This window comes from Grammomys surdaster, unplaced genomic scaffold, assembly GCF_004785775.1.
Source record: "Grammomys surdaster isolate TR1022 unplaced genomic scaffold, NIH_TR_1.0 215, whole genome shotgun sequence".
Lineage (NCBI taxonomy): Eukaryota > Metazoa > Chordata > Mammalia > Rodentia > Muridae > Grammomys > Grammomys surdaster.
Window position 1 is genome coordinate 1,432,980 of NW_021604660.1, and position 27,901 is coordinate 1,460,880.

A 27,901-nucleotide genomic window follows, 5' to 3' on the forward strand; every position below is an offset into this window, starting at 1 on the left:
TAAAACTGCCCTGTAGTGAATTGTTAGTTTCTTTTCTGTTATGGAGTGCCATCCTCATGGGCAGGCAACAGTTGTTATACTTGTTGTAATATCACCCAATCTCCAGTTGATATTTCAGTCTGGCTTCCTTTGCCTTGCTTTTATTAACTGCCTCTTCTCTTCCTGTCCCCTCCCTCCTTCCTGCAGATCAAGATTAGGCTAAGTGCCACTCTCCTCCTGAATTCACCCCTCCCCCGGGCGCGTCAGCGAGATGACGTCAGGCGCAGCCGGGGCGTTTCCCGTTAGGCCTGCCCAGCAGATCCTGAGGCGTCTGTTGTTCCCGTCGGGGGCGGTCTGAGCTCTGCTGGTAACAATGAACACCAAGCACCCAACGCTAGCCTCAGTTAGCTCCCGGTCTCCAAACCCAGAGCCCAGTCTTCCAGCACAACGCCACTCATTCACGGCCCCGCCCCCGGGCTCTAGCTGTGGTTTCCTAGGGAACGACGCTGAGCGTCGGCGGCGATTGGGCCGGGTGGCGCGTGCGCAGTGCGCTATGTTGGTGGCGACCCCGCGGTGGTTGCGGAGGTTTGACTGCTGCACAGCATGGCCCATTTCTCCAGCGAGGATGAGGTGATGGTACAGGCGATGCTCCGACAGCTGTTCCAGAGCGTGAAGGAGAAAATCACCGGAGCTCCCTCCTTGGAGTGCGCAGAGGAGATCCTCTTGCGGCTGGAGGAGACTGACGAAAATTTTCACAAGTAAAAAATCGAGTTTATAAGTTTTTAAGCAGACAAACCACTGGTCCAGGAAAGCTGGAAATGATTTGGCTGGGGATTTATTTGAATTTTTTTTTCTAAAATAGCTGATTGTTGGTTCAGTTTTTTTTTCTAATTTGTCCCAATTTTGAATTTATCTTTTTTTTTTTTTCAAAGTGTTTTTTTGTAGAGCCTCTTCTGCCCTTATGTTCTCTTCGGTCACAGCTTCTTAAGAACAACAATTGTAAATTATTCTGTTCTTTAAAGAACAATCTTAACACTTACGGGACTTCCTTTCACATTACCTAAAAGTAGTGACCCCCGCCCCTCGCCGCCCCCAGGTCCTTATTTGTGTTTTTGTTGGTCTGTCACTTCAGTGCCTGCTGTAGGAAGCCACTCAGCACTGGAAGGGCCTCCCATACTGAATGAAGTAGGGCTGGGTGGCGGTGTAGGGGTAGGGCGCCCGTGCAAATGCCCTAGACTCACTGAAAGAGAGCAGGTTGCCCAGATTTGAGGAGCACGGAGAAAGGAAGTGTTTAGGTGCTACCTGAAGGACCTCTTACAATGCAAACGCTCCTTAGACATAGAGATCTTTAGGGTTCTATGCGTTTCTTTGGAGTTTGTTCATAAAATGAATTAAGCCTCTCAGCTTCAAAGTCTACCTCCAGGCGCCCGGTTAGTTGTAGTCTTTTAAAAAACAGTGTTTGACTCTCACAGATACTTTTCTTGTGTTTTTGCATTTTTCTGTATATTGACTTGGTCATTCAGGTGCTGGGATGGAACCCTAGCCTCATGCCTGATAGGAGACAGTTTCTGTTGCTTTGATTGACTTTTGGATATCACGAAGTTCAGTTTCTAGAAATGGGCATTAAGGGACCCTTCAGTCCTTTAACGTTCTATGTAAAAGGTTATGTTTACTTGCAGTTTTATGGTAGTGTTCTTTATAATTTCCTCAGGTTCTCACAGGAATTTTAAAGATGTACAAAGAATAACTGTAGAGTTTCTAATTTAATAGGATTTTTGAGACCTGCTTGCTGTGTTGCCCAGCAAGTCATGCCCAGGATAGCCTGGAAATGGCTACTGAACTCCAGCATCCCAAATGGTGAGAGCATGTATCAGCAGGCCCAGCTTTTTTTAAACTTATGATTATGCTTATGGTTTCCTTTGGTTTTGCTTCTTTCCATATTAAGTTGGTGGTGATCACAATGATTGGATGATACTCTTGTTTAGACATACGTGCAATCAGTTTTGTTGTTGTTTTGTTTTCTTTTGGTCATAGATCCATTATTTTAAAAGCACAATGTAGAAGATTTGGTAACTTCTTAAGTAAAAGTGGATTTATTATATATCCATTTTTTTGTTTGTTTTTATGACAGGATTTCATTGGGTAGCTTTGATTAGCCTGAAACTTGCTATGTAGACAAGGCTGGCCTCGAACTCACAGGGGTTCACTTGCTTCTGCCTCTAGGGTGTCAGGACAACAGGTGCATACTGGCACTACACCTGGCACATTCCTGCTTTAAAAATAGTAAGTCAGCAGTTTTATTATTTTATTTGGGATTTTTAAAATTTTATTTATATTTTCAAACTAATTGACATATTTTCCTTAGTGTTCTGTTACCTTAATATTTATAAAATCTGCAATTATATCTCCATTTTATCATTCCATTTATCAAAGGTTTATATGGATACTGAGTTTCTGGGATATTAGCAGTTTTATAAGTAGATGCTGTTGGAGACAATTGAGTTAGTAAGTAATGTAATTTCAGGTGTAGTAAACCAAAGTGGGAGAAAGTGTGGTCACCGGGAGAGAAATAAGTATAGACAGTACCATTACAGAGAAGATTGTCATGTGGAGATACTAGCTCAGCCTTTCCTCCAACAGCCTCTGTTGTTTCTCTCTCTAAGCTGCAGATCCACATTCTCCTCTCTTCCTTTAATATGTCAGGAAACACTTGAGACCTCCAGAAGGGGAGAGGGAAAGAGTACATGTTTTATGTCTCTGTCTCTGTCTCTGTCTCTGTCTCTGTCTCTCTCTCTCTCTCTCTCTCTCCCTCTTTCTCTCTCTCTCTCTCACACACACACTACATTATGAAATATAGTTTTTGGTTTTCTATAATTTTGTATCGGTTTTCCAAGAAAGTCACAAGTTCAACCTTAAACAGTCCCTCAGTTTTCTTGGGAAATGTAGGTAATCACACTGGAGATGGAACAGTGGGAATGTACGTGCCGTTACCCAGCTTAGCAGTATTTTCCTACGCAGAGGGAAGGTTTTCATTAGTGGAGGAAGCAAGGAAGCTTATGGCTGTGTATTTTGAGCTGCCTCTGAGATGTGGTACCTTCCAGTCGTCTCTCCTTATAAGCTAAAAATCCTGCAAGATTCAGATGTGAATCTTTTAAGGTCATTTTAAATTCTTTCTAGTTTTTTGTTTTTAACACTGGTTCTACCCTCAGCTGTAGGAGAGTATATTAAAAAGATATTTTCTGGTGTCACTGAAAGGAAGTTTAAACTTTTTCAGTTTATTTTTAAAGTAACAAGATATGTGTGTGATATTTTGCAAGAAAAACACTGATGACACCTATGTAGTAAATTGTTTGTACATTAAAATTCTCACTTTAATTCAGTATTATGACTGGACTGTATTGTGGTCAGTTGCTCAGGTATTGGTCAGTCTAAGATACAAAACTTGCTGGCATGATGGTATGCATCTGTAATCCTGGGACTCAGGATGCTGATGCAGGAGGATTTTGAGATTGAGTACAGCTTTAGCTACATAGACAAATCCTGCTCCTCTGTCTTAACTCTAAGTAAATAACAGCAAAGAATTAGAGGCTGGATGTGTTCTTGCCAATGTTTGTTATTTATTTTCTTAATGACAAGGCAAAGACATCATGATGTGTTACAGGACTTTGTGTGCGAGATTTCCTGGGTCTGATTCATAACTGAGAGTGTGATATTTACTACATTTTATCTCTATGCTTGTTTCAGCTATGAATTTGTGAAATACCTCAGACAGCACATATGTAACACGCTAGGGTCTATGATTGAAGAAGAAATGGAAAGATGCACATCTGATCAGCATCAGGGGGAGGAGTCTGGCTATGACACCGTTGTACAGCATGTTACCAAAAGAACACAGGAGTCTAAAGAGTGAGTATGACCATACCAGTTATGTCCTTATTTTACAATGTATATACTCCTTACCCTGCAGGACCTCTGCCTTCCCGCTTCCATGGGCTCCTTCCTCTGCAGATACTCCAATCAAAATCATAGATCTAAAAATTAAGATCTAGGCTGGGCAGTGGTGGCACTCGGGAGGTAGAGGGAGATGAGACAAATCTCTGAGTTTAAGACTAGCCAGGTCTACAGAGCTGGTTTCGGGACAGACAGACGCTTCTGATTGGCTTGAGATAGGTGGTCAGTGGTCTGCATTCCTATGTCCTGAATGTTTAACTACAGGATGAGATAGGACTTCCCAACACAGATGACCCATCCTGAGATAAGATATTTCCTATTCTTGTGGTTATTTATCCCCAGGCTGATCTTCGGGAGGGGGTTGTATGATCTTGTTCTGGATTTAATTATCTGTTCCTGGAGCTGGTGCCTCATGACCTTCTTTTAAAATCAGCCCTTGTCTTTAAATGGAGACAAACGGGCTCCTTAAATGGAGACAAACGGGGTTTATGTTGTCCTTTCATTTTCTTTGTTCTGCATATTTAGTGTTTGAGCTATAATATGATGATGATACTGTCTTCTGGTCTTGTCTGTTTGGTGTCCTGAGTGCCTCCTGTCTGTATTGGCATCTCCTTTCTAATTCTGCAGAATTTTCTGTTGAAATTCTCTAAGAAACATCTCCTACGCATGTAGAAATAGAATCTTCCCATTTTATATCTATCATCTCTAGGTTTGGTCTTTTCAGAGTGTCGTGCATATCTTGAGCTTCTCACTGGACTCATTTTTATTTCTTCTTTTGCCTAGTTTGATGGCTGCCATTCCTCAACTTTGTGTTCAAGCCCAGACATTCTGTCTTCTCCTTGATCTTTCCTATTCAGGGGACTTTGCACAAAGCTCTTTATTTGATTTCCCAGGCTTTCTGTTGCCAGCATTTCAGATTGCATTTTTCTTCAGGATTTCTGTCTCTTTGCTGTATTTTTCTCTCATAGCTTGCACTCTGTTCTTTGTTTCATTCAGTTGTTTGCATTCTCAATCAGTAGCTAATCTTCTTCTTTGAACTCACACATATATACATATGTGGTTCTGATCATTCCCTTGTGTTTCTTTCTGTGATTTCCTTTAATTCTCATTATGTGCCATAGCTGCAGTCTAAGTGGATTATGGGAGGGTCATGTTGTTATGTTTGGTGTTTCTTATATTTCTGTGCTTGGTTTGTTTTTTTGCAACACACACACACACACACACACACACACACACACACACACACACACGCGCGCGCGCGCGTGTGCGCGCACACATACTGATTTTTACGTGACAGAATTGGGTGTGTGTTCAGGAAATCAGGAAATGGTTCTTCAGCCCAGGAACTAGTATGCCTAATCAAAACTCTATGTTTTCTTTTCTTTCTTATTTTCAATAGAACAATAACTGCAGTAGCAGCCATGGCTGCTTTAATGTTGTGCTGGACAACTAAACTAGACTCCTCCTTTCTTCAGTACCATTGTAGGATAAACACCCAAGGACAGTACAGTTCTGGGGTTTCAGGCATGTAGGGAAGATTCTAAGTCCTTTTCTGGTAGTTCCCTTGGACCCCAACTAACACTTGTGCAGGCCAGGTCTGCTGCTCCCTCTACAATAATACTTCATTAGGAGGATTTGTTGACAGTACCCCCAAACCATGCCCCTCACATCCTATAGTGCAGTGGTTCTCAACCTGTGTATCACTGCCCTTTTGGGGGTTTAACGACCCTTTCACAGGGTTCATACATCAGATGTCTGGCATATCAGATATTCATGTTACAATTCATAAGAGCAGCAAAACTACAGTTATGAAGTGCAACAGAAATTATTTTATGGTGGGGGAATCACCACAACATCTGGAAATTGTATTAAAGGGTCACAGTATTAGGAAGGTTGAGAAGCACTGCTGTAGAGCAAACCCAGGGCTCTGTGTAGCCCACAGGGCTGGCCATGAGCTCCCTGCACACACTCCTAACTTGTTAGCCACCTTGGTTATCAGACTTCTCCCACCATGCCGGTCTTTCTCTTTATCAAACAGTCCAGTCAGCACATCTCTCAGGAATGCCCTCAATTTGCCCCGCTGGGTAAAGTGCCCTTTCCTAGACTACATGGGGGCATCTTAGTTCACTGTCATCTTTGCAAGGCCTTTTGTTCTCAGTTCTGCTTAAACCAGGAACCTTTCCCTGCTCCCGTTGTTGCCTTATTTTGCTCTACCCCTTTCAGGTCTCTTATCACTAATAAAGGATAAAATCTATATCTGTCTTCTGCTTATTTCAGTGTTTCCTCACTAGGATGGCTGTTCTACAAAGCTAAATTTTTATCTGATTTTTTGGTTTTCTTTTCTGTATCTTAATGCCTAGAAAGTTGTCTTGTGTATTTTAGATACTTACTAATTAAAGGAAAGTGTTTTATTTGCCACTATAAATAGCTTTCTGTTACAAATTACAATACTTTCAATGTTTATTCTCTAGCAGTGCTAGAAGCTTGGTCATTGTTATGGCAGAATTAGGAGGTGATGAAACCCTGAAGAGAGGCTAAATACAAGAGAATTAGGTCATTGAAGACAGCCGTCTCAGAGGGGATTAAGGCAGTTCTTGGACTGTAGTTAGTTTTAGCAAGAGAGTGAATAAGCATGCATGCTTGCCACAGGGAAAGAGATAAAGAGGGATGTTCTAAGAAGCAAGACTGCCCCCTCTCTATCTGATGCCTTCTGATCTCATCACATTATCTACCCCTTTCTCAAACAGTCTTGATATTTTCATGCTGATTGTTGAGAAGTCTTGACTAGAGCTGGGCAGAAACCAGTGTAAGCTTGTGATCCCTTGACCTATGAGATATACCTCTTTTCTTTATTAAGGTGTCTGGGCTCAAGTTTAGTTTTAGAAAAGGAAAATAGATTGATGCTGAAAGTAAACTGTCTTTAGTAATAGCTCCCCCTCCCCCTTTATATGTCAAGTACTCTATACATTGAACGAGCAACCACGATGTCGTATACTGTAAAGATGAATATGATGTTCTCTGCCCTTTACTAATCCATAGCGTAAAGAGAAACTGAATGTATAATAGTTTCACTTCTGTGTGATAAGTGCTATGATACATGCAAAAGGCTGAATGGAAATATCAAGGAAGAAATATATTAGGCAAAATATGTAATGAATAACTATAACTGAGAAGCATCAAAACACAAGCCTCAAAGAAATTCATGTTTCTACAAGAGCACACGAGTGAGGGGTTGGTGGGTGTTCAGTGTCCTCCTTCAAGGTGGCAGGTTCCTTTCATTGTGGTATTTCACTGTCTCTTATGGCAGAGGTTGACAGATGTTTTCTATAAAAGGACATAAAATAAGCATTTTAGATTTGCTAACTGTACATTGTATCAACAATATGAAAATAGCCATAGTAATGCATAATAGAAAGAATCTGCATGTGCTTCAGTAAAATTTATTTAATGGAAAATCAGTTTAGATCAATAAAATAATATCTTGGGTGCTTTTCTATTGCTGTGAAAAATTCCACCAACTAGAGTTCAGGGACTTAAATATATGAGCCCACTGGGGCTATTCTGATTTAAACCACCACAGATAATAATCTGCCAACCCAGTATCAGAGATACTGGAATTTGTACTTGAGTATTTATCATCTACTGTATTGTAAAGCATGAAGTCTAGTTTAATTTTAAACTAAACTTTCAAAAGCTAGTCTGGACAGGAGTTGTGTTTCTTTTGTGACAACTACTATTTATTGTTGTTACCCACTGGGGTGAAGTGGCAGTATATAGGTATTATTCCAAAAAGAGTGCTAAAATTACTGAGACAATGGAAACCCTTTAATGACAAGTGCAGAGTTCTATATGACACTATTAAGAAATTATTTTAAAAATCTCTGGGTAAGCTATTTAACTTGTTCTACTTTAGTTCATACATGTATAAATTTTAAAACAGTTATTACCTCATGAAGATTTAAAAGGGCTTAATGAGTGTTTGTCTTATGCTTTGTAAACTATGGGTAATAGACTTTAAGTTGTATAGAGTTCTTGAGAAAATTACTCAACGGTCACGTGGCAGCAATACATTTTCATTGTAGTAATTCCAACCATCTCCCTAATTAAGGATTTTGATGTTTATTTCTCCAATTTTGGCACATCCAAGAGCATCCTTTTAGGTATTTCGTGTTATTTAGTGAGTTTGGAAGCACATAGGCAGGTCTCCATTGTTGATCTGGTTTTCTTTCCTTGAAGCTTTATTTCCCCAGCAGTTATGTGAATGTTTCTTGAATCATTATAGGAGGGTCTGGGTGCTGTCCATATCCCTTATCTGCTTCCATTTGCCGTCTAAGAACTCCAGTCACTGCTGCTGGGTTTCAGTTCGTTTAAACATCAATGCTAATGATCAGCTACATAGGTTTTTAAAAGATCACTGCTCTTATTTTCTCTTCTGACCATTTTCATGGAAGTTTTTACAGAAGATTCATAATTGTCTTTAAAAAAAAAATCCTGTTAGAAGCATTTATGTCCAAATGGAAATTTCAGATATTCTATGGATTCAATAATCTTCATGTTTTTATTTTTTAATTTTTGTACTTCTCCATTAAACTACTAAATTGTGTCTGTCTTTTTGACTCTTCTTTTTTTTCTCCTACCTCCCATGCCATGCTCCCTCCCTCTTTTGTTTAACTTTTCTCCTTCCTTCCTTCCTTCCTTCCTTCCTTCCTTCCTTCCTTCCTTCCTTCCTTCCTTCCTTCCTTCCTTCCTTCCTAAGCAAGTGTGCACTAATTTTGCCTGTCTCCACTTAGACAGCTGAGATTAAAGGCATACCACACCACATGCAGCTAAATCATCAGATTGTAAATTTTAAAGGAATGGAGACATCGAGATGCACATGTGAACACATGTGAAACTGTGCCGAGAGAGCACAGTTTAGCTACTATCCAATTACTGAGGGAGGGAAGCACAGCCTTTTGTTTCTTTGAGACAGTCTCACTCTGTAGCACTGGCTGTCCCAGAACTTGCTTTGTAGGTCAGGCTAGCATTGGATTTTCAAAGACATACTTCTCCCTGCTTCCTAGGGGCTGGGGTTAAAGAGCTGTGCCACCATGCCTGGCCAGAACATCTTCTGATGGACAGATCTTAATGGATATAAGAACACTTTCCTTCCTCCCTCCCTCCTGGCATTCCTCTGTGTGTCAGGCTGCTCTTGAACTCACCATGGTGCACAGATCGGTTCCAGGGGATCCATCTCTCTTTCATCCTTGGAGATACTGCATGCATGTGGTACACAGAAACATATAGAGGCAAAACACATAAAATGCTATAGTAAAAAGAAGTCTTAAAATGATAACTTTTCTCCTTTGGAGACATTTTTTAGACTTTACAGAGCTGAGGGGATGTAGAAATGTTCTTAGTTTTATGTCTCACTTCAAGAATCTGTTTTCTGCCACCACTTACAATTGTTTCTGTGGCTGTTCTGGGAAAGTAGCCACTGACTACTTAACTTCTACTTAGATCCCGAGAAGACATAGAACATCTCAGTCGAGGCTATGGGTGCCCATAAACATGAAGAAATGAAGGAAGGAAGGTGGAGAAGAGAGAAAGAACTGAGGCGAGGGGCTGGAGTGAACTGTACCATGGCATAGCCTGACTATGGTGTGATGTGAACATTTTCTTGCATTGCTGGTAACAGAAATGCAAGCCACTGGGACAGGTTGGCTTAGAGCTGTATTGATTTTACTACATTACTTCATATTTCCAGATTAAAAAAATGATAAGAAATCATATGCTTTTGGAATTCCTTTTTTAAATTTTCTGATTTTTCAAAAGAGTGTTTTTCTGTGCAGCCCTGGCATTTCACCAGCTTGTTGTGCCATTTTTTTTAAATGAAACAGAAACTTAGATTTTTCCCTGTTAGCATTATGTTCTTAAAAAAATTTTCTTTTTCACAGAAAAAAAAATGTACCTGAGTATTCTGAGATCATTTACTAAGTCTACCTTGAATTTACAGGTATAAGGAAATGATGCATTCCCTGAAGAACATTATGATGGTGGTGGTCGAGTCGATGATCAACAAATTTGAGGAAGATGAGACCCGAAGTCAGGACAGGCAGAGGAAAATGCAGAAGGAGCAGAGTGGCAGCTGCTGCACAGACAATTGCTCTGACAGTGACTCCTCCTTCAATCAGGTGGGCTGTACCCTTCTGTAAGCCAGGGTGCGTATGCTGAGCATCCTGGGCTGTGTAAGTGTAGAGAGGGTAATCTGAGCACAAGTAAGCATGCATACTTGTTCCTTTCTGCTCCTGACTGTGTGTGCGATATGACTAACTGTTCAAGTCCCTGCCTGATGGAATCCCCTCAATGACAAACTGTGCCCTGTAATTATGAGTTCAGGTTCTTTCTTCTCTGAGTTTCTTTATAACAGTACATCTTATGACACCAACAGAAACTGGAACAGAGATTTTGCATTTCTACTAACCAGGACCTAAGTAGAAATACCTGCCATTTGATTATGGTAGAATTAGGAAAAAGATAGGCTTGAGACTAGATTAGTCCTAATAGAAGACAAGGGAAAGCAGCTGGACATATGCCAGCGGCCCCTGACAAGCTTCCAGGTCAAACTCTGCCAGTCTGTCCACCAGTATCAGTTGTCAACAAATGTGAGAAGGCTCCTGCCGCTCTGCAGTGGGTACAGATGATCATCAAGGCGATCCTGTATGTTTCAGGGCCTGGCCTTAATCTCTGGCACCACAGATAAAGAAGGGCACACTCAGAAAGTAGACCTAAGCATGTTGCAAAGATCTATTGGAGGAGTTCAGATCAACATGAAGAAATAGATGCACAGTAGCACAGTTGGGCTGTACCGTTGCACGGTGCTGACTTGGAAGTGGTCAGAGCCATCTCACAGTTGCTGCGTTTAGCTGCCATTGAAGAAGATAACCTTAGTGTATCCACGGGCTTGGTTTAGTTGCTTAACTGAGTCTCTTTAGAAATGAAAAGACAGACTTTTATCCTAGGACTTAGGAGCTCACCATTAAATGATATTACTTATTTAATGAGCCTCTTTAATACACTGAAACGCAAGAGAAGAGAAAAAGAAACATCGTTAACATGCCTGGGCCCAAATGAAAGTTTTCAGATCTACCTAAGCTTAATTGAGTAGCTAGGAGTGCATCACTTGCTAATTCCCAAATGTTGAGTTACTTCTAGTGATTAGAATAACAGAGCTTTCTGGTTCTGCGTGAATGAAGTCATAATTCCATATATTTTTGTTTTTAAGTTTTGTTTTGCTGGGATTCTTCAAATGAAACCATACCTTCAGATCTGTGGCTTTGGCATGCACACAGGTGATATCTGAATCATCTAGCATCTACCTTATGAATATGACTGTTTCAGAAAAACTTAATTGGGTTGAAAGTGAACTCTGTCCATGAGGACATTGTGGGATGCCTGCACTTCCTGAAAGACATTAATAACATGTGAATGCTAGAGTATCCCAGATAGCTCTTCCAGACTTGTGTGCTCGAAGAGGTGTGTGGGCATGCCTTTGCTGTTAAAGAGATGCTTTGACAGGAAGCTGATCAAGGTCTGGCTGAATTACTCTATAAAGGTCCTGAATCCAGTTATTCCTAAGCATCAGCGCAGTGCTTTCTTTCATGACTGTGAGGTTGATGATGAGTGGGAGAAGCACAGGCCAGCCCCTGCTCTATCCACCCAGTGTGTATACACCAGGTACTTTATGTTGACACACCAATCAGTGACAGGAAAAGGCCAAAGGAATGATGATCTTTGCTCCTGATACTCGTTGAACTGACAGGTGTCTCTGTCTCAGGGACTAAGGTCAGAGACTCATCACTTGACCATATACCTCTGTCTGTGAGACGCTGTTTACTAGTCTGAAGTCATCTGTTTCCCACATAAGCCACCTTGGATTAGCCCACAAGAAAGATAGCCTTTTAGGAGTAGCTGTTCTTATACCTTGCCATCAGCTAGCTTACTGTTAGTATAATAGAGCTGTTGCTATTACCACTCATTGCTTGCTGGTGGACACTGGATCCTTTACTATGACAGCAAGAAGATTCTGTGCCTTGTAAGAACTCCATTAACCACTGCCAGTCTCATTGATCCCTTTAGGATCCATACTTGCTCTGGGCTGAATTCAATGTATCTGGATTTTTCTTTTCTATAATCAAAACCTACAGTTAGCATCCAAATGAATGGGTTTCATCATGACATTTCACACACATTTGTCATTCATTATTCTTGTTCTCACTCACCCGCTTCCTCCACTCCCTCAGCATCCTCAGTGCCGTTTATTTGCTCGTCCCCTCCCTTCTCCCAGGCAGTTTCAATTGTACCTTCATGACCTTCGCACACACGCAGATTTGCATCTAGATTTCTGCAAACGAAAACAAGGGTGGCATTCGTCATTCTGAGTCTGGCTTATCTCTCTTAACACAGTGACCACAGCTCTATGCATTTTCTTTCAGTGTCTATTCATTTTTAATTTATGGCTGGCTAATTTCCATGGTGTCTATGTATGATTTTTTTATCTATTCATCTTTTGATAGACATCCAAGGTGATTCCATTTCTCAGTTATTAAAATAGAGCGTCAGTAACAAGTATCTTTGTGGTGTGTTGACTTACAGTTCTTGAATTTGTAACTCACCTATAGTTGGGGCATATTAGATTCCCATTTTCAGGTTTTTGAGGAACATCTGTATTGATTTCCAAGTAGCTCCTTTCATTTATGTTTCTACCAGCTGTGAAAAGGATCTCTTTCCCCATAACCTCACCAGTCTGTGTTGTCTTGATGGTAGCCATTCTGACTGGGGTTAACCAGACTCTGGTTCAAAGCTGTTTTAAATTGCATTTCTCTGACAGTTCAAAGATATTGAACATTGTTTCACATGTATATTTGCCATTTGTATATTCTTTATTGAGAACTATGTATTTGGCTTATTAACTCATTTATTAACTGGGTGATTTTTTATTTGTTTAAATTTGGACTTAAATTAATTTTAGACATTAATCCTTTTTTAATGTAAAAATGACAGGAAATGGCTTCACATTCTGTAGATCACCCATTCATTCTGGTGATTTAATTTTGATGTTGTATTTTTATGAATGGAATAGTCTCTTTATTATTATTTGAAATATTGTAATTTGATTGTATCTGGATTTTAATCTATTGCTGAAAAACTGGAGATTATTATTAATATCCGTAGTCTTCCAGATACTGAAAAATAAAGAAGGGATAATAGGTCTTACCAAAAATTTGAGCAGAGCAATGGAAGAGTTTGGTATTGGGCTTTTTCCTGGTGAAAAATTGGAATATTTCCTCTAATATACATTAAGATTTCACAATTCTTATCTTATCTTTCTGCCATCTTCTCCTCTCATACTATTCAAGACAGTACAGTACAAGTGTTATATTGCTTTGTAATGGGCTTGCTGTTATCTTAAAAGAAACCTACCTCAGGAGGTATAGTTTTTGTGAAGATGCTGCATAGGGACTACCACCTATTGCTCTTACATTGTTACCTGTTTAAGACATTAGCTTCTTCTCTGCTTTATAAGAAAGTTCACTTTGTGATGAACCATCCTTTGGTTCTTGTGATAGGCAGAGTAATTGCCCTCCCTCAGATGTCCATGTGCTAATCCTTAGAACCTGTGAGCATGGGCCTTGGGCAGTTGGGACTTTACTGGTATTACTAAGTTATCTTTATGTGCAGAAGTCAGTGGGCTCCTCATGGCTTTACAGAACCACAGGGGTTTATGTATTAAAAGCCCAAGGGGCTCAAGGTAGAGGGTGTGGTGTACCGGCTGCCAGGGTTCCTGGACTGATGTGTCTGTGGGCTTGCAGATGGCATAGAGGGCCAGGAAGCTCAGACAGGCTTTAGAAGCTGAAAAAGCCAGGGGATGGATTTCTTTTTCTGGGAATAGCACAGGTTCCATTTTATTGCTAGGATCTGAGTTCTTCCTGTTGGTATTTGTTGAGTGCCTTCTTCCTATCCTAGGTGTACAGCCTTTCTCATGCTTTTCAGAATGTAGGGTTTCAGTTCTCCTAATGAATTATTATTTTCCACACCTCTTCAAACTTTAATGTCTCCAGCTTAACCCATTTTCTGGCATCTTCTGAAATCCTCCAGACTCTGCGGTGCTCAGGAGAGGATGCCCGGATGACATGGACAGTACAGTGGCCATTCTCAGCCTCATCAGGACAGTAAGATCGGGGGTAGCACAGCCGCCACGTGCTGGACTGCTCCATCTTCATCTGCTCTGGTTGATGTTTTCTCTTTGGTTATTTTTTTTTTCTGATTGTTTCAAAAAAACCAAAAAGGCAAGAGCCCAAAATCTTAAAAATATAGAGGTAAAAGGGGAAGATGGGTGAGACTTTTAAAAAAGAGAGTATCATCCAGCCTCATTAAAATGGAGAGTTTGAGAAGAACACCTGGGTAGGCAAGGCTTGCGCTTATGTTTGCCTGTTTCTTGATTTGCTATTATTCCTTTGAGGAGACAGTTTGACACCAGAAAACTAAAGTACTGTGATTAACCATGCTAATATTTCTTTGTAAATGAATACTTCAATGCTTCTTCATTACTTAAAATAACAACAGACTTTAACATTTTTACATGTAGCACTTTTAATGGAGAACACAAATTTCTTTTTGATCAGTGTAACTCAAACATCCAAATTTTAGAATAAGCTTAACATTTAAGAACATTATAACATTCTTTTTGTTTTGAAATTACCTTGTTGTGTATTTCAAGTTTATTTATAAGTAGGTGCATAATTCAAAAATTTTATATGTACTATCATTTTAAAAAGGCTATTTCAGGTGAGCCTCATTAATTCTGAATCTATCTTGAGCTAAGTCAATGTGCAATAATCTACTGCTGCACTTCTGATGAACTTTGACCTTCTCAACCTCTTCTATGCCTCAGATTTCTTTTTGAATATTTATTTAAAAAGTTTATTAACAAAATTTTACCAGCGTCCTAGTTATGGTTTCTCCTGCTATGATAAAACACTATGACCGAAAGCAACTTGGGCAGGAGATAATTTATTTCTGCTTACAACTCTCAAGTTATACTTAATCAGTTAGGGATATCAAGATAGGAACCTGGACGTAGGATCTGGAACCGAAGTCACGGAACAATGTGGTTTACTGGCTCGCTCAGCCTGTTTCATAGTTAACCTGGGCCACCTGCACAAAGGTACCAATGACTATAATGGGCTGGGCATTTCCACATCAACCACCAATCAAGAAAATGTCCTATAGATTTACCTATAGGTACATACAAAGAGATGGTGGTGCCCACGACAGGCTGGGTCCTCTCATATCAATCAAGAAAATATTTTACAGACATGCCCATAGGCCAATCTGATGGAGGCAGTTCCTCAAGTAAGGTTCCCTCTTCTCAGAGGACTCTAGGTTATGTCAAGGTGACAGTAAAAACTAATCAGGTTAAAGACAAACATTATTTAAGGTAGCAATGGAAGAGCATGTCAGAACAACAGGTGACAGGTACTATAAAGCACTATAAATACATAAATTCAAAAACAGTTTTGACCATCTATTGTTTTTGCTTTTCTCCTTTAGACTATGCTTAGAAATGATTTCTTTGGTTTCTGCTTTAACGCATGCAATTATATCTTAATTCTTTCTGGAAGCTTCTTATGTTGTCATAGTCACATCTGTTGCCTACAACAGATCCATGTGGTGCCTTCCAGATTAAGCCACAGAGACTGCTTAACCCCCTCAGAAGCTTTTCATCCAGACAGTGTTTAGAACCACTGAAAATCCAGCAAATATGCACTGAAGTAGCCACTTTACATGCGCTAGTTAAGTACGGTCTAGTTAGGTGCTGTGACTATTTACACATATCCAATAGGAAGCAATAGCACAAAAGCAGTTTTTAATGTAGTGCAGGCCGGCTGTAAGTCAGATTAGACTGGTTGCATATATGAGCCTCTCTTGGTATTTTATATGGAAGGTTACAGAAGGTTTTGGGGAAGTATTTTGGAATGGTTGATGAGGACCAGATTGTGAAGTGAAGGCAAAGGTTATGCTTTAATCATTATTTGTAGATCCTAGCTATAAAACTGGAATGCCCAGTAAATACTCGAGACAGAGCATGTTCTGTGGCTAAGTCCTGTTATGCTCACATAGCAAAGGGAAATCATTTCAAGGTTTTCTAGAGAAATGCTTTCAGGAGGACTTCCACTGTGCTGTAGATGTAAGAGCATGGAGGGGCGTAGTTGTCAGGAGACAAGTTGGAAGGCTGTCTCTGTTGTTAGAAGAAACAATGAGAATTTGGACTGAGGAGGCTTGGTAGTAATAAATAGAAAAGGATCCATAAACTTCACCGATGGACTCTAAAAGTTGGTGCAAATCAGAACCAAAGTTGTAGCTACAGTTTTTATTTTATTTTATTTTATTTTTTTTTTAGTTCCAGTGGCAGTTGAATTTGTTGCTGTGATTAGAATAGAGACTCAGATGTGGAGACATGGTCAAGTTAGGTTTTCCATACCAGATATATCAGATGCTACTAGAATGACAAGTAGCAAAAAAAAAAAAAAGGCACATTCTCCCGATAAAAAGGTTTGTATTGGAGATAACACAGTATAAGTGAAGTATATCTGTGAAGTTTAACTGTAGACAAATAGGTGACAGTTGAGGTAGTTCATGCTTTTAGTATGAGTAAAGGCAGAATTGTCAGAGGAGATATTAGGAGATATTTGATGTCTTCTTTTTTATCAACATCCTTTAATTAGTGAATTGATCAAGTTAACTAACTTTAAAATTTCTAGTCAAGATTTTTCGATGTAGCTGACCTTGAACTCTGAAACCTGCTACATGGGTCTAGCATTGTTGAGTTTACAGATGTATGCCATCTTGCCCATTAGGTTCCTTGGGTTGAGGAAATCTCACATCAAGAAGGAAAGTGAATTAGCTACAATGAATGATCACAGGATGTTAAAGCCAATAAAGCTGAACAGTAGGTGGTGGCACATGCCTGTGGTCCCTGTACTTTGTAAGTGGATTCAGGAGGATAAGGAGTTCCAAAGGCCAGCTCTGGCTAGACAGGGAGCTCATCAAGTGCTGCCTGGCTATGAACTGACTTCTGAAGAAGCAGAAATGAAAGATCTTTAAATGTGGTATCTTATTTGTATATCTCATGTTGTAATAGGACACCATAATGAAGGCAACTTATAAAAGAAATTGTTTAATTTGAGGATCATGGTTCCAGTGTGTTAGAACCCATGGCCATTGTAGCAGGGATTATGATAGCTGGCAGGTAGTAATGTCTCTGGAACAGAAGCTGAGTGCTCACAAGTGAGAAGGCAGAGAGAGCTAACTGGGAGTGGTCTAGCTCACCCCCAGTGACACACCTCCTCCACAAGGCCACACCCACTAACCCTTCCCAAATAGTTCCAACAACTGGGGAACAAGTACTCATGTGTATGAGCCTATAGAGGCCATTTCCCATTCAACCCAGCATGTTGATCAGAGAGGAGTAGTGACAGAGGAGGAGAAAGTTGAGGGACTACAGTGTTGGTGAGCCATGACAGTTCTGTAAAGTATAACGTTAGAGATTTTAGTATTTGGGAGGGATATTGCACATAAAGAGACTAAAATATGAAGTCTTTTTTATATCGGCCACTTAAAAGAGATGAATTCTGTTAAGAACTAAGGATTATCTTTTAATTGACTGCTACTTAGCATAATACTGCTTGTCTCATCAAGTGTAACAGAATGTTCGAGTAATTACTTGCTCACCATTTGTCACAGCTGTTATGGAACGTGTAACTGTACTGCAGATAAGAATGGATTAATGTGGGTATCAGTGAATTATGTTTTCAGATTTCTTCTTCAGTAGGCTGTTGTAGGTGAAAAGCAGTTATTTCATATTTTCTTATATAGATAATAGAGAAATGTAAGATTTGCTTGAAAAATTTTCAAATTTTAATAATGATAAAGGAAGGCACTCAGTTAGCCCATGGCTACAGTGGTACTGTGGGGTAGGAGTGAGGAAGAGAATGGGAGTTGAGAATCAGGTGGCTAGAAGGAGGAGCTAGGACTTAGAACTCTGAATAGAACTTCTGTCTTGCATCTCTGATATTGTTTGCCCTCGTTTTCTTTCTTGACCAAAAACAATTTGTGGAGGAAAAAGGTCTATTTGGTTAACACGTCCCATACTCCATCATTCTGGAAGGTCAGGGTAGAAACTCAAGCAGGAGCAGAGGCGGGAACCCTGGAGAAAAGCCGCTTCCTGCCTTGCTCTTCATACTTGCTTAGTTGAGCCTGCCCACCTCAAGTATTGATCAAGAAAATGCACTATAGACATGCCCATTGGCCAATTTGATGGAGGCAGTTCTGTAATTGAGGTTCCCTCTTCCCAAGATAGGAAAGTAGCTTTCCTCTGCTTGTGTCATATTGGAAAAAAAACTAACCAGCACGCTTTCTGTTTTGTTTTTTTCAATCTTTCTAATGAGCTTGTAGGTAAGACATTTGGATACTGATAATAATCTGGTAAAAATCGTATGGTAGAAATAATAGCAAAAATCAATTACACGAGAGAGATGGAAGAGCCTGGCAGAACATATTAACTTATCTGTTAATTGAATGAGTATGTATAATAAGTTATATAAGCACATGTTTTAGTGCGTAGACTCTCATTCATATACATTGATATGTGCAAGTGTATGCTGTGTACATTCAAATGTGCACATAGAAAAGTGTGTTATCTGTATGATTTCTATTCTACAAGTTATCTATATATTTTTTCACTAAACAAGATAGCTACTTTCTTGCGTATGTGTGTTTATTCTATCATTATCTTTCATAATATTAGTTATTTAATTGTAATACAATTGAAATTCTAAGCTTGGGCTCTGTTTTCATGTTTTTCAAAAATAGCAGCACTTAAATGGAGGCTCATAACCAACTGTAACTCCAATTCCAGGGAATCTAATGCTTCTTCTGACTTATTCAGGTCCCATGTTGTCCAGACATAGGCAAAACACATATACATATGAAATAAAGCAATTCTAGAATAAAAGTTCAATAACAGGTATAGCTAAATTTTACAGTTTTAAAATGAGCAAGATGGAACTCTTTGAAGTCTTTTCTAATAATTTTTAAAGATTTATTATGTGTGTATATGTGTGTCTGTTTGAGTATATTATATGTGTGTGTGTGTGGGTGTGGGTGTGTGTACCAATGATGTTTGGAAGAATTTGAAATTTTAGAACTAGAGTTGTTGACAGTTGTGACCCTCCTGAACCTCACTCAAATCCTTTAGAAAAGAAACAAGTAACTTCTGACTCGTACGTTTATCCCCAAATTTGAAAGAAAATGTGTGTTGTCTGATATGAAATCTTAAATTCATTTGGACTTTCTTGTTATTGGGCAGCTGGGCCTGTTTGCTCTCATTGTTCCCATAGAGAAAGACAATAGGACCACGCCTAACTTTGGAGTAATTTTTCTCCTGAACAAAAGGTTGGGCACTTAACCCTGCAGTTGGACACTTAGCCCTGTAGTTGAGTATTCCTTTAGATATGGGGGTGCTAATGTGAAAAAGAACAAGGCCCAGACCTGTGTGTAGTAAGGGAAATACCCTGGCCCACTCGGAACTGCCAGTGACCACGTTGTGCTATCAACAGAGTAGCGGTGTGGAGGGTGATGCAGGGTGCGGACAGACTGCTGTCCTGCCTCCAGGGGATTGGTTCTGAGGTAAAGTCTCAGTGGGAAGTGAGCAAGTGTGCAGATCTCTGTAGGAGCCTGTGGGTGAACGATAGCCCTTCTCTAGTGGAAGCTTTTAGTTTTGGACAATTTTACCATGTACAGAGGTGAAAGGAAGTACAGGATCACACAGAAAGGTCTCAGTGTGCTGAGCTGTTCCTGCTTTACTAGTTTTGCTGCTTGCTATTTTTGTTTTGTGTGTGTGTTTTAAATGTCTTTTGAGTCGTATAATGTGTACATTGTGGTTGTTCAGCAAAGTTTCCTGTACAGGAAGTTACAGTATTCTGTTACAAAATTTTAGTTCTGACTATAAAACCAGGGTAAACAAAAGTTAGGATTTTGTTTCCCTCCTTCAGAGTGACCGTGTGTCTGAAGTTGTGTTAACAGTCATTTATGGTGGTCCTTCTGGAAGTCTCTAAATAACTGTATGCTCTACCAATTCCATTACAGAGTTACAAATTTTGTCAAGGGAAACTACAATTGATTTTAGATCAGTTGGATCCTGGGCAACCTAAAGAGGTAAGTTTAAAAGACGACTGTCAAATACGATGCACTTATAGTCTAGACTGCAATCAGTGGTAGCTGGGCTGGGGTTTTTGTTTGTGTAGTTGATTGGCCTCCCTCCCTCCTTCCCTCCCTCCCTCCCTCCCTCCCTCCCTCCCTCCCTCCCTCCCTCCCTCCCTCCTTTCTTTTTTTCTTTCTTCATTCATTGTTTTTGTTGTTTTTTGGTTAGATGCTAGATATTTATTATTATAAGCAGTTCTGGGTTGGTAACCTCGATGAATTTTTCCATCTGAAATGGACATTTATGTCTCTCTCTTGTGTTCACTTGCTTACTTCTTTCTTCTTTTACTTCCTGTGTGTCCACATGTGCATATGTGTTCATGTGTATGTGTGTACAAAATCCAGGGGTCAGCATCAGTTATACTCTATTGCTTACCACCTCATTCACCCACTGGTTTATTTATTTATTCATTCATCCATTGGTTCATTCATTCATTCATTCATTCATTCATTCGTTTGTTTATTATCTATCTATTGCTCTATCTATCATCTACCTATCTTTTTATTTATTTAGAGACAGGGTCTTTTCCTGAGCCTGATGTGGTTCTAATTATTTAATCCCAGTCCCATGGTTTTTTACCCCACCTAGATCATTTAGTTTCTGGATAATAGACACATACACACACACACACACACCCCCTTTATATTTATAATAAGCTTTGATCAGCACTAAAAGCTGGGCAGATCTCTACCCTCTAAGCTATTAAAATCTATGTTTCTATCAATAACCCTGAGTAATTACTTACTGTGTTTCATCTGGGCTGCTCGTAACTCCAATTGGTCAGCCCTCAGGGCTGTGTTCTCTTGAGCTTGTCTAACCCGTGGTGGTTTCTCCTTCATTCACCTTCTTCCCCCTCATAGTTCAACAACCCCAAAGCCTGGGAAACCTGAACCCCAGGAAACCTAAACCCCACCTGTGTGTCTCATGCCCAGCTATTCGCTGTTGGCATCTTTATTTACCAGTCAGAAATAACGTGGGGGCAAGGTCTGTGTGCAGAGTGTCTCTTGTCCCTGGGACAACCAGGTCTTAGGGACCTTCACTTAGCATTACAATTGATAGCAAAGGACCAAACCTCAACAGCCTGGTGCTCACTGGTTGTCTGCACTGGCTGGCCTATGAACATTGGGGTTTCCCCATCTCTGCCATCCCATCCCCCATTGCCAGAGTTGCAGATGTGCAGCACCCTGCCTGGATATTTACCTGGGTCCAGGAAATGTGAACTTAGCTCCTCACGTCCCCAGGAAGAATTTCTTTAGAGATTTATTTGGTTCGAGGAATGCACATACTCCATCTATTTCCCCCTAGCTTCAGTCTGAATGGGATAAAGCTATGTGTAGTTGTTTACATAGCTCTCCTTGTTCAGTATTTTATTAAGAAACTCAGTGCTTGTTTGTTTTTGGACAATCTGAGCATCTACCTAATGATTATTTTTATTAGATAGTGTGATCTATTATCATGTATAATGTCTTGAAATTTGTATATCCTGGTAGTGAGTTAGTTGAGCTAGTGAGCATATATATTACCACCCATACTTAGCCTTTTGAAAGTTTTCGATTGGGAGTGGCTTACATTCTTTCCTGACCAGCTTTTAGGATTGTAACACTCTATACACATGCATTGTGCTATATAATAGATTTCGCCAACTTTTTCTTTGCAACTGATATTTTGTATTTGACAAATGTCTGACCAACTTTTATGCTTGAAACTTTAATCATTCATTAAAAAAAGACAGTTTGGGCCAGCAAGATGGATCAGCTGAATGAAGTGTCTGTCACCAAGCTTGATGATCTGAGTTCAATCTCTGGGACCCAAATGGTGAACAGAGAGACTGATTTCCTGCAAGTCCTTGAACCTTCATGCATGCTACCACACATATCTGTACCCACACTCACACAGTGAATGAATAATAAATAAATAAATAAATAAATAAATAAATGAAAAACATTTAAAAAAGAAAAAGACTTTTGAAAAAATAATTGTATTAAATTATCTTTGTTCAGATTTTGAGAGATTTTAGGGGCTAATATTTATTGACATCTTGCTTTATTAGAAATCAGTTTGAATTAGAAACTACAATAGGATTGAGTTTTAAAGATTTTTAAAAAGTGGTAACAGTGTTTATTCTGCATTCCTAATTATTTTACATGTTTCATGGAAAAATAAAGATACTTGGTTTATTAAAAGGAATTTAATACGGCTTTATTCTTAGAAACATGTTAGTAAGGGAAATAAGAAGAGGCTTGTTTGAGCTATGGCTTATTTGAGTGATTTGCTGGGACTAGAGCTATGTAAAGACTCTGAAGCCCAGTGAGCATGTTTTGTTTTTATATTGTTGATTGGTAGAAACAAATTTTATCAAAGCTAGCAGATAAAAGGTGGACCAAGATAGTAAAAATATGGAAGTGTACAAGAATAGGTGAAAACAGAAATTTACCCAGGAAGAAAAACTCAAAAGACTGTGACTAAAATTAAAATCTGTGTTTGTAAGGCCCTAAAAGGTATAGTGAGAAGGGTACTCAGCAGTGGGTACAAAACTGGGTACTATGCCCTTTCTTCTACCAGAATCTGTTATTTGGCAATATTTCAATAAGTGAGATGGGTCCTATGAGCTCCTCTCCCATCCACAGCTGACTGTGGGCAGGACTGGTTTTGTAGATTTGAGGATTGCCATGGCCATATCTCGATTAGAAGACGTGGCTCTCTTTTCACAGCCTGTCCTGTCTTCCTGTCTTCTTGCCTCTCTTCTGCGGTGATACCCAAGCCTTACACAGATAGGACAAGTGTTTCCTGTAGGGGTACCCCTCAATTGTCACTGTCCTCAGGATCTTGTCCAGCCATGGGTCTCTGCACCAACCTTTGTTCGCTGCAGGTTTTTTTCTGCGTTGAGGCTTAGAGTAGCATTTATTGGTGCATTCCTGGTTGGGGCATTTGAGACAGGTCATTTGGAGAGGGATCTTGGCTGAAGGGTTTTAGACCTTTTAGATGTCCAGACATTTGGATATAGTTTTTGCTATATTTTTAGGTATATCGTTTAGTCTCAGTTTTTCAAATGAATTGCTTTTCAGAAATGTTTCAGTTTAAATGAATAGTTATTATTTATCCAATTGGAATCTAAGAAATCAGAGACTACTTTATTTTACCTTTGGCATATTGCATTCTGCCTTATTTTCTTGATTATTAGTAAAAAGTGCTAAAAGAAACTGGATATGAAACTCTTTAAGCTACTTTTATATATTAAAATTTTGTATTCAATTTAAGTTGATTTCTTGTAAATATATTCTTGTTCAGAAACCTTCTATCTGCTTTCAAGTAGTAAATTTTTAATGGGATTTTGTTGTAGTAGTTAATTTTAAGTGAGAAATTACTTAATATTTGAAGCTCCTGATTTTTAAGACCTCCTTTCCAATCCCCTAGTCCCTGTGCCACAGGTGTGATTAGGAGTTTTTCCTCAATAGGACTTTATAGATATTTTCAAGCATCCCAAATTGTCCCTCATCAGAAACAGCTGAGTCTGTGGTGGAGGAGTCTACTCTTGTCTTTGATGTCTCTCTTCTTGTCACTCACTGGGCTTCAGTTGTTTCAAATGACCAGACTTTGAGTAGAATCCTGGCCTTGCAATGTTGCCTTTTATCAGTCATGAGAGTGCAGGGGAAGCTGTGCTCTACTGAAGTGGAGACGTCTCCACTCATGTCCCTTGGGCCGTAGTGTCTTGGGTGAAATCTGATTGGATTCTAAGTTGTCTGAAAGGAAGTAGCCTTTCTCGGGGAATACAGAAATTCAATTTTGCATTTCACTGCTGAATTAGTTTTTCTACTTCAGTGGCTAGAAGGTCAGAAAATACGGTCCAGCAGAAAAATGAAAATGTTTGCTCAGATTGTTCTGTGGGAACTGTTCAGGGGGGATGTCGTGGGAATGCTTTTCCAGGGGCTGTGTGTGCACTGTGCTAGAATTAAAGCCGGCAATCTGAAGCTGCTCCAGTGGGAGCTCAGTGATTCCAATGCAGCTACCGCCACCATCCATTTCTCTAACCGCAACACAGTCGCTCGAATGCTTACTGTTTTAGACTTCCCTATAGCCTATTTTTTGTTTTCTCTATTTAGTACCTAGTTTATGAAAAAGTATTCCCAGGAGTCATTCTATAAATGAGTATTTGATTCTTAAAAGGGCCTCATTAAAAAAAAATATTTTCTCTGGTGGCTCTATCTCATTAAAAAATATTTTCTCTGGTGGCTCTACCCTTTAGTAGTTTGTTAAATAGTGTGTTGGAGAAATGCAGTTCTTCTAGCATCAATGTCGTTGTTATTTTAAAATTTGTAGGTGAGGTATGAAGCGTTACAGACGTTATGCTCAGCTCCCCCATCCGACGTCCTGGGCTGTGAAAACTGGACCGCTCTCTGTGAAAAGCTGACCACGTCGCTGTCTGATCCAGATCCTATGTTCACTGTAAGGAGATGGCCACCGCTCATCTGCCTGCAAGGGGGGATTTGATCATTTCCATTAGTAGCTCAGCTATGGGACTTTAGTTCAGAGTTTTACACCACAACAGACTGTAGGCATACAGTTATGGGAAAACAAGATCTCCAGATAACATTTGTCTATTTTTATTCATATTCTTCCATCAGACTGGGGAGCAGAAACAATTTGGGTACCACTTTTGTTATTTATATCAAAGAAAAAGATGCTTGCCTAATATTTGAACACAGTTCAAAGTCAGGAGCAGCAGAGGATATTCTACACTTCTATATAAACGTTGATATGAGGACTTCAGGAGGGGAAAGATATTTTTAGGGTCGTCTTTAGCATTTCAAAGCTTAGAAGAAATATAAATGTCAGTTTGTTGGTATTTTTTTCCTGTGTTTGATAGAAGAGAACCATGCCTGAATATGTTTTCTGTATTTTAGAAAGTTTGTCTTTGTAAACATGTTAAAAGTTTCTAGTTGGCCATTGCAAATTGCTTTATTTAGCTATTGTATATTACTGTGTAACAAGGTTCAGTTCCTTAATTATATTAACAGATTACAAACAATAAATATGTTATAAAGAAAATCGGAGATTGGATCAAATCATTTTGGAGTAGAAGATAAATTCACATCCTTTTATTTTAAGTCCATCTAAATTGCTAGCTACATCATTGCTGTTCTGTAGAACTGTTATGAGTGGTTGAAAAATTACAGATGCTTATGTGTTACTGCAGTCGTAAGCATGGGTTTCAAATACTTGATAGCCTTTGTTCAGTGGGAATGTCTTAGCATTATTGGAAGATATCATTATCCATCTGGGGTCCAATTTCCTAAGAAAATATTAGCTCAGGAGATAGAAACTAGGTCATTTAATTTTATATCTGTAGATTAAAACAATATGAGGCAAGATTGTTTCTATTTAATGGGAACTTGTATTTCACTGGTAGAATTACACTTATGATATTTAAGTGCTTATAAAGAATTGAGGGGACAGGTACCATTTTAGCACCTACTAGTGTCAGTCATATTTGAAACTACATTTAGTTCATGTTCAGTTTATTTTGTGATAAAATTTCAAAATTTTATGTAGTATTGTTTTTCCTCTAGTGAATAGGCACAGTTACTAGAAAGACTCTTAAATACTCCTACAGTTAAATATAAGGAAATAGACTTGGAAGTGTGAGATCTCAAAATGTAGTGTTGCCTGCTGTGCCACTGTCGGATGACACCGTTCCAGTCTCTAGTACCTCTGTGCAAGCCTTCAGCTTCAGTTCACAGCACACAGTGAGCCTTCTGCCTCCGCTGTTCACTCCCACTTCCTGCTGTGACCAGATTTCACAGCAGTGCATTTTGTTGTTGGTTCTGCTATTAGTTGTGGTTAATTTTACTTTTGACTAAATGAAAATGTGCCCTTTAAAATAGACACGTCCTTCACCTGGTTTCTGAGTTGTATATTTTGTATTTTGTGCTTACTTTCTCTTTAAGTATGAAAAGCGTTTGGCTGTGCTATTGTAAGCATAAATGATGATGGGCTGTCTTTTTTTTTTGTAGGACCGGATTTTAAAGTTCTATGCACAGACTTTTACTCTCTCACCGTTACACATGACCAAGGAAATTTATACAAGCTTAGGTATGTTCATTAAATCACTTCAATTGGTGTTCTTCTATATGCACGTAAAATGCATAAAAGAAATGACTTTTTCCAGAAGCATTATGTAATATAATGACTGTATATTTTCACTTTCTTTTTCAGCTAAATATCTGGAGTTATATTTTCTTTCTAGAGAAAATCACCTTCCTACACTTTCAACTGGAGTAGACATAACCAGTCCCAATGTGACCCGCTTGCTGAAAAAGGTATCCGCTAACTACGGTGTACTTTATGTAAAGTAGGGCTATATTTCAGAATTATACTATTTTGAGATCTTTTGTATACTGATTATAGGTTCGCCTTCTGAATGAGTATCAGAAAGAGGCCCCATCTTTTTGGATTCGTCACCCAGAGAAGTAAGTCCCCCACTTCATGCAATGTAAGGTACAGGCTATGTCCCTCAAGTATTTGAAGGACAGAAGAGAACAGTCTTCAGCGATGTACATGGTTCAATATGCCACTTAGTTTTTGTCAGCTTGATACAAAATAGGACCACATAGGAAGTGGGGCCCTCATCTGAGGAATTGCTCTCATCACATTGGCCTATGGGTGTGTTTTCGTAACTAAATTGATACAGGAGGCTTCCCTTCTGTAGGCACGTGGACCTGGGCTGGATAAGAAAAATGGCTTAGTGAGCCAGAGGAAGCAAGCGTGAGGGGGCAAGCCAGTGAGCAATGTCTCGATGGTTTTTGCCCCAAATCCCTGCCTTGAGCTCCTGGCATGGCTTCCTTTAATGATGGAGTATAACTTGTAAATTAAAGTGAACCTGTTCCTCTCCAAGATGCTTTTGTACATGGCATTTATCATAGTAACACAGACACACTGGGATAGAAGGTATTAGTACAGTTTTTGTCGGTATATTTGTATATTTGTGTAAATGGTTCTTCCCAAGTATTTTTTTTTAATACCACTTAAAACATTGTAGAAATGGAATGTTGAGGTCTTGGGTTCACCTGCTGCTTGCTACTTTGGACACATTTCTTAAATGTTCTTTTTCCATTCAGTTTAAAAAGTTCTGATGAGGTTGTAAGAGCATCTGTGAGTCTAAAACTGAAAGTTAACATTTGGACATTAGAGTATTGAAGAACTTAAGTTGTTTTTAGTGCAGAAAAAGTGAGTGTGGCTCTTAACCCCTATAATTTACAGAAAAAAAATTCTCAAGATTACATGTCATAATTACTATCCTGAAAAGGACACACTTGTGGAATAGTCGACTGATTATATCTGCCAAGACAGAGTAATCAGCCCTTAATAATTCTGCATCACTAGGTCTGTCAGATGATCCTGGACCAGAAGGCTGAAGATCGGATGCTCCAATGTTTTGTAGTATAGGGACTGTCCAGGTGTTCAGTGGTCTCTATAAATTGGCTAAGTTTCATAAGCTATGCTTTGTGCTTCCCATAATTTCAGTTAATTCAGTCATTCTGGATTTCTGACTGGGTTGAAGACTTATAGTCTCATAGCCAATCCCAGCTATTTACTTTGAGAGAAAAGACTTGAGAGGATGGTTTTCAGCTGACATTCATTCTAAAGCCAAGAAAAAAAGCCAGGTTCAGA

The 27,901-nt window shown here is 39.4% G+C and overlaps 1 protein-coding gene across 1 annotated transcript in view; it reads left to right on the top strand.

Moving 5' to 3' along the window:
- Positions 1-582: 582 nt before the first annotated feature.
- The window catches only part of Tbc1d32 (TBC1 domain family member 32), a 194,725-nt gene continuing 167,406 nt past the window's right edge, over positions 583-27,901 (top strand). Inside the window, exons 1-8 of the mRNA XM_028772606.1 lie at positions 583-737; positions 3,724-3,885; positions 9,926-10,103; positions 20,119-20,187; positions 24,551-24,676; positions 26,245-26,323; positions 26,447-26,550; positions 26,639-26,700. Coding sequence (XP_028628439.1) covers positions 583-737; positions 3,724-3,885; positions 9,926-10,103; positions 20,119-20,187; positions 24,551-24,676; positions 26,245-26,323; positions 26,447-26,550; positions 26,639-26,700 — 935 coding nt within the window. The remainder of the gene's footprint in view (positions 738-3,723; positions 3,886-9,925; positions 10,104-20,118; positions 20,188-24,550; positions 24,677-26,244; positions 26,324-26,446; positions 26,551-26,638; positions 26,701-27,901) is intronic.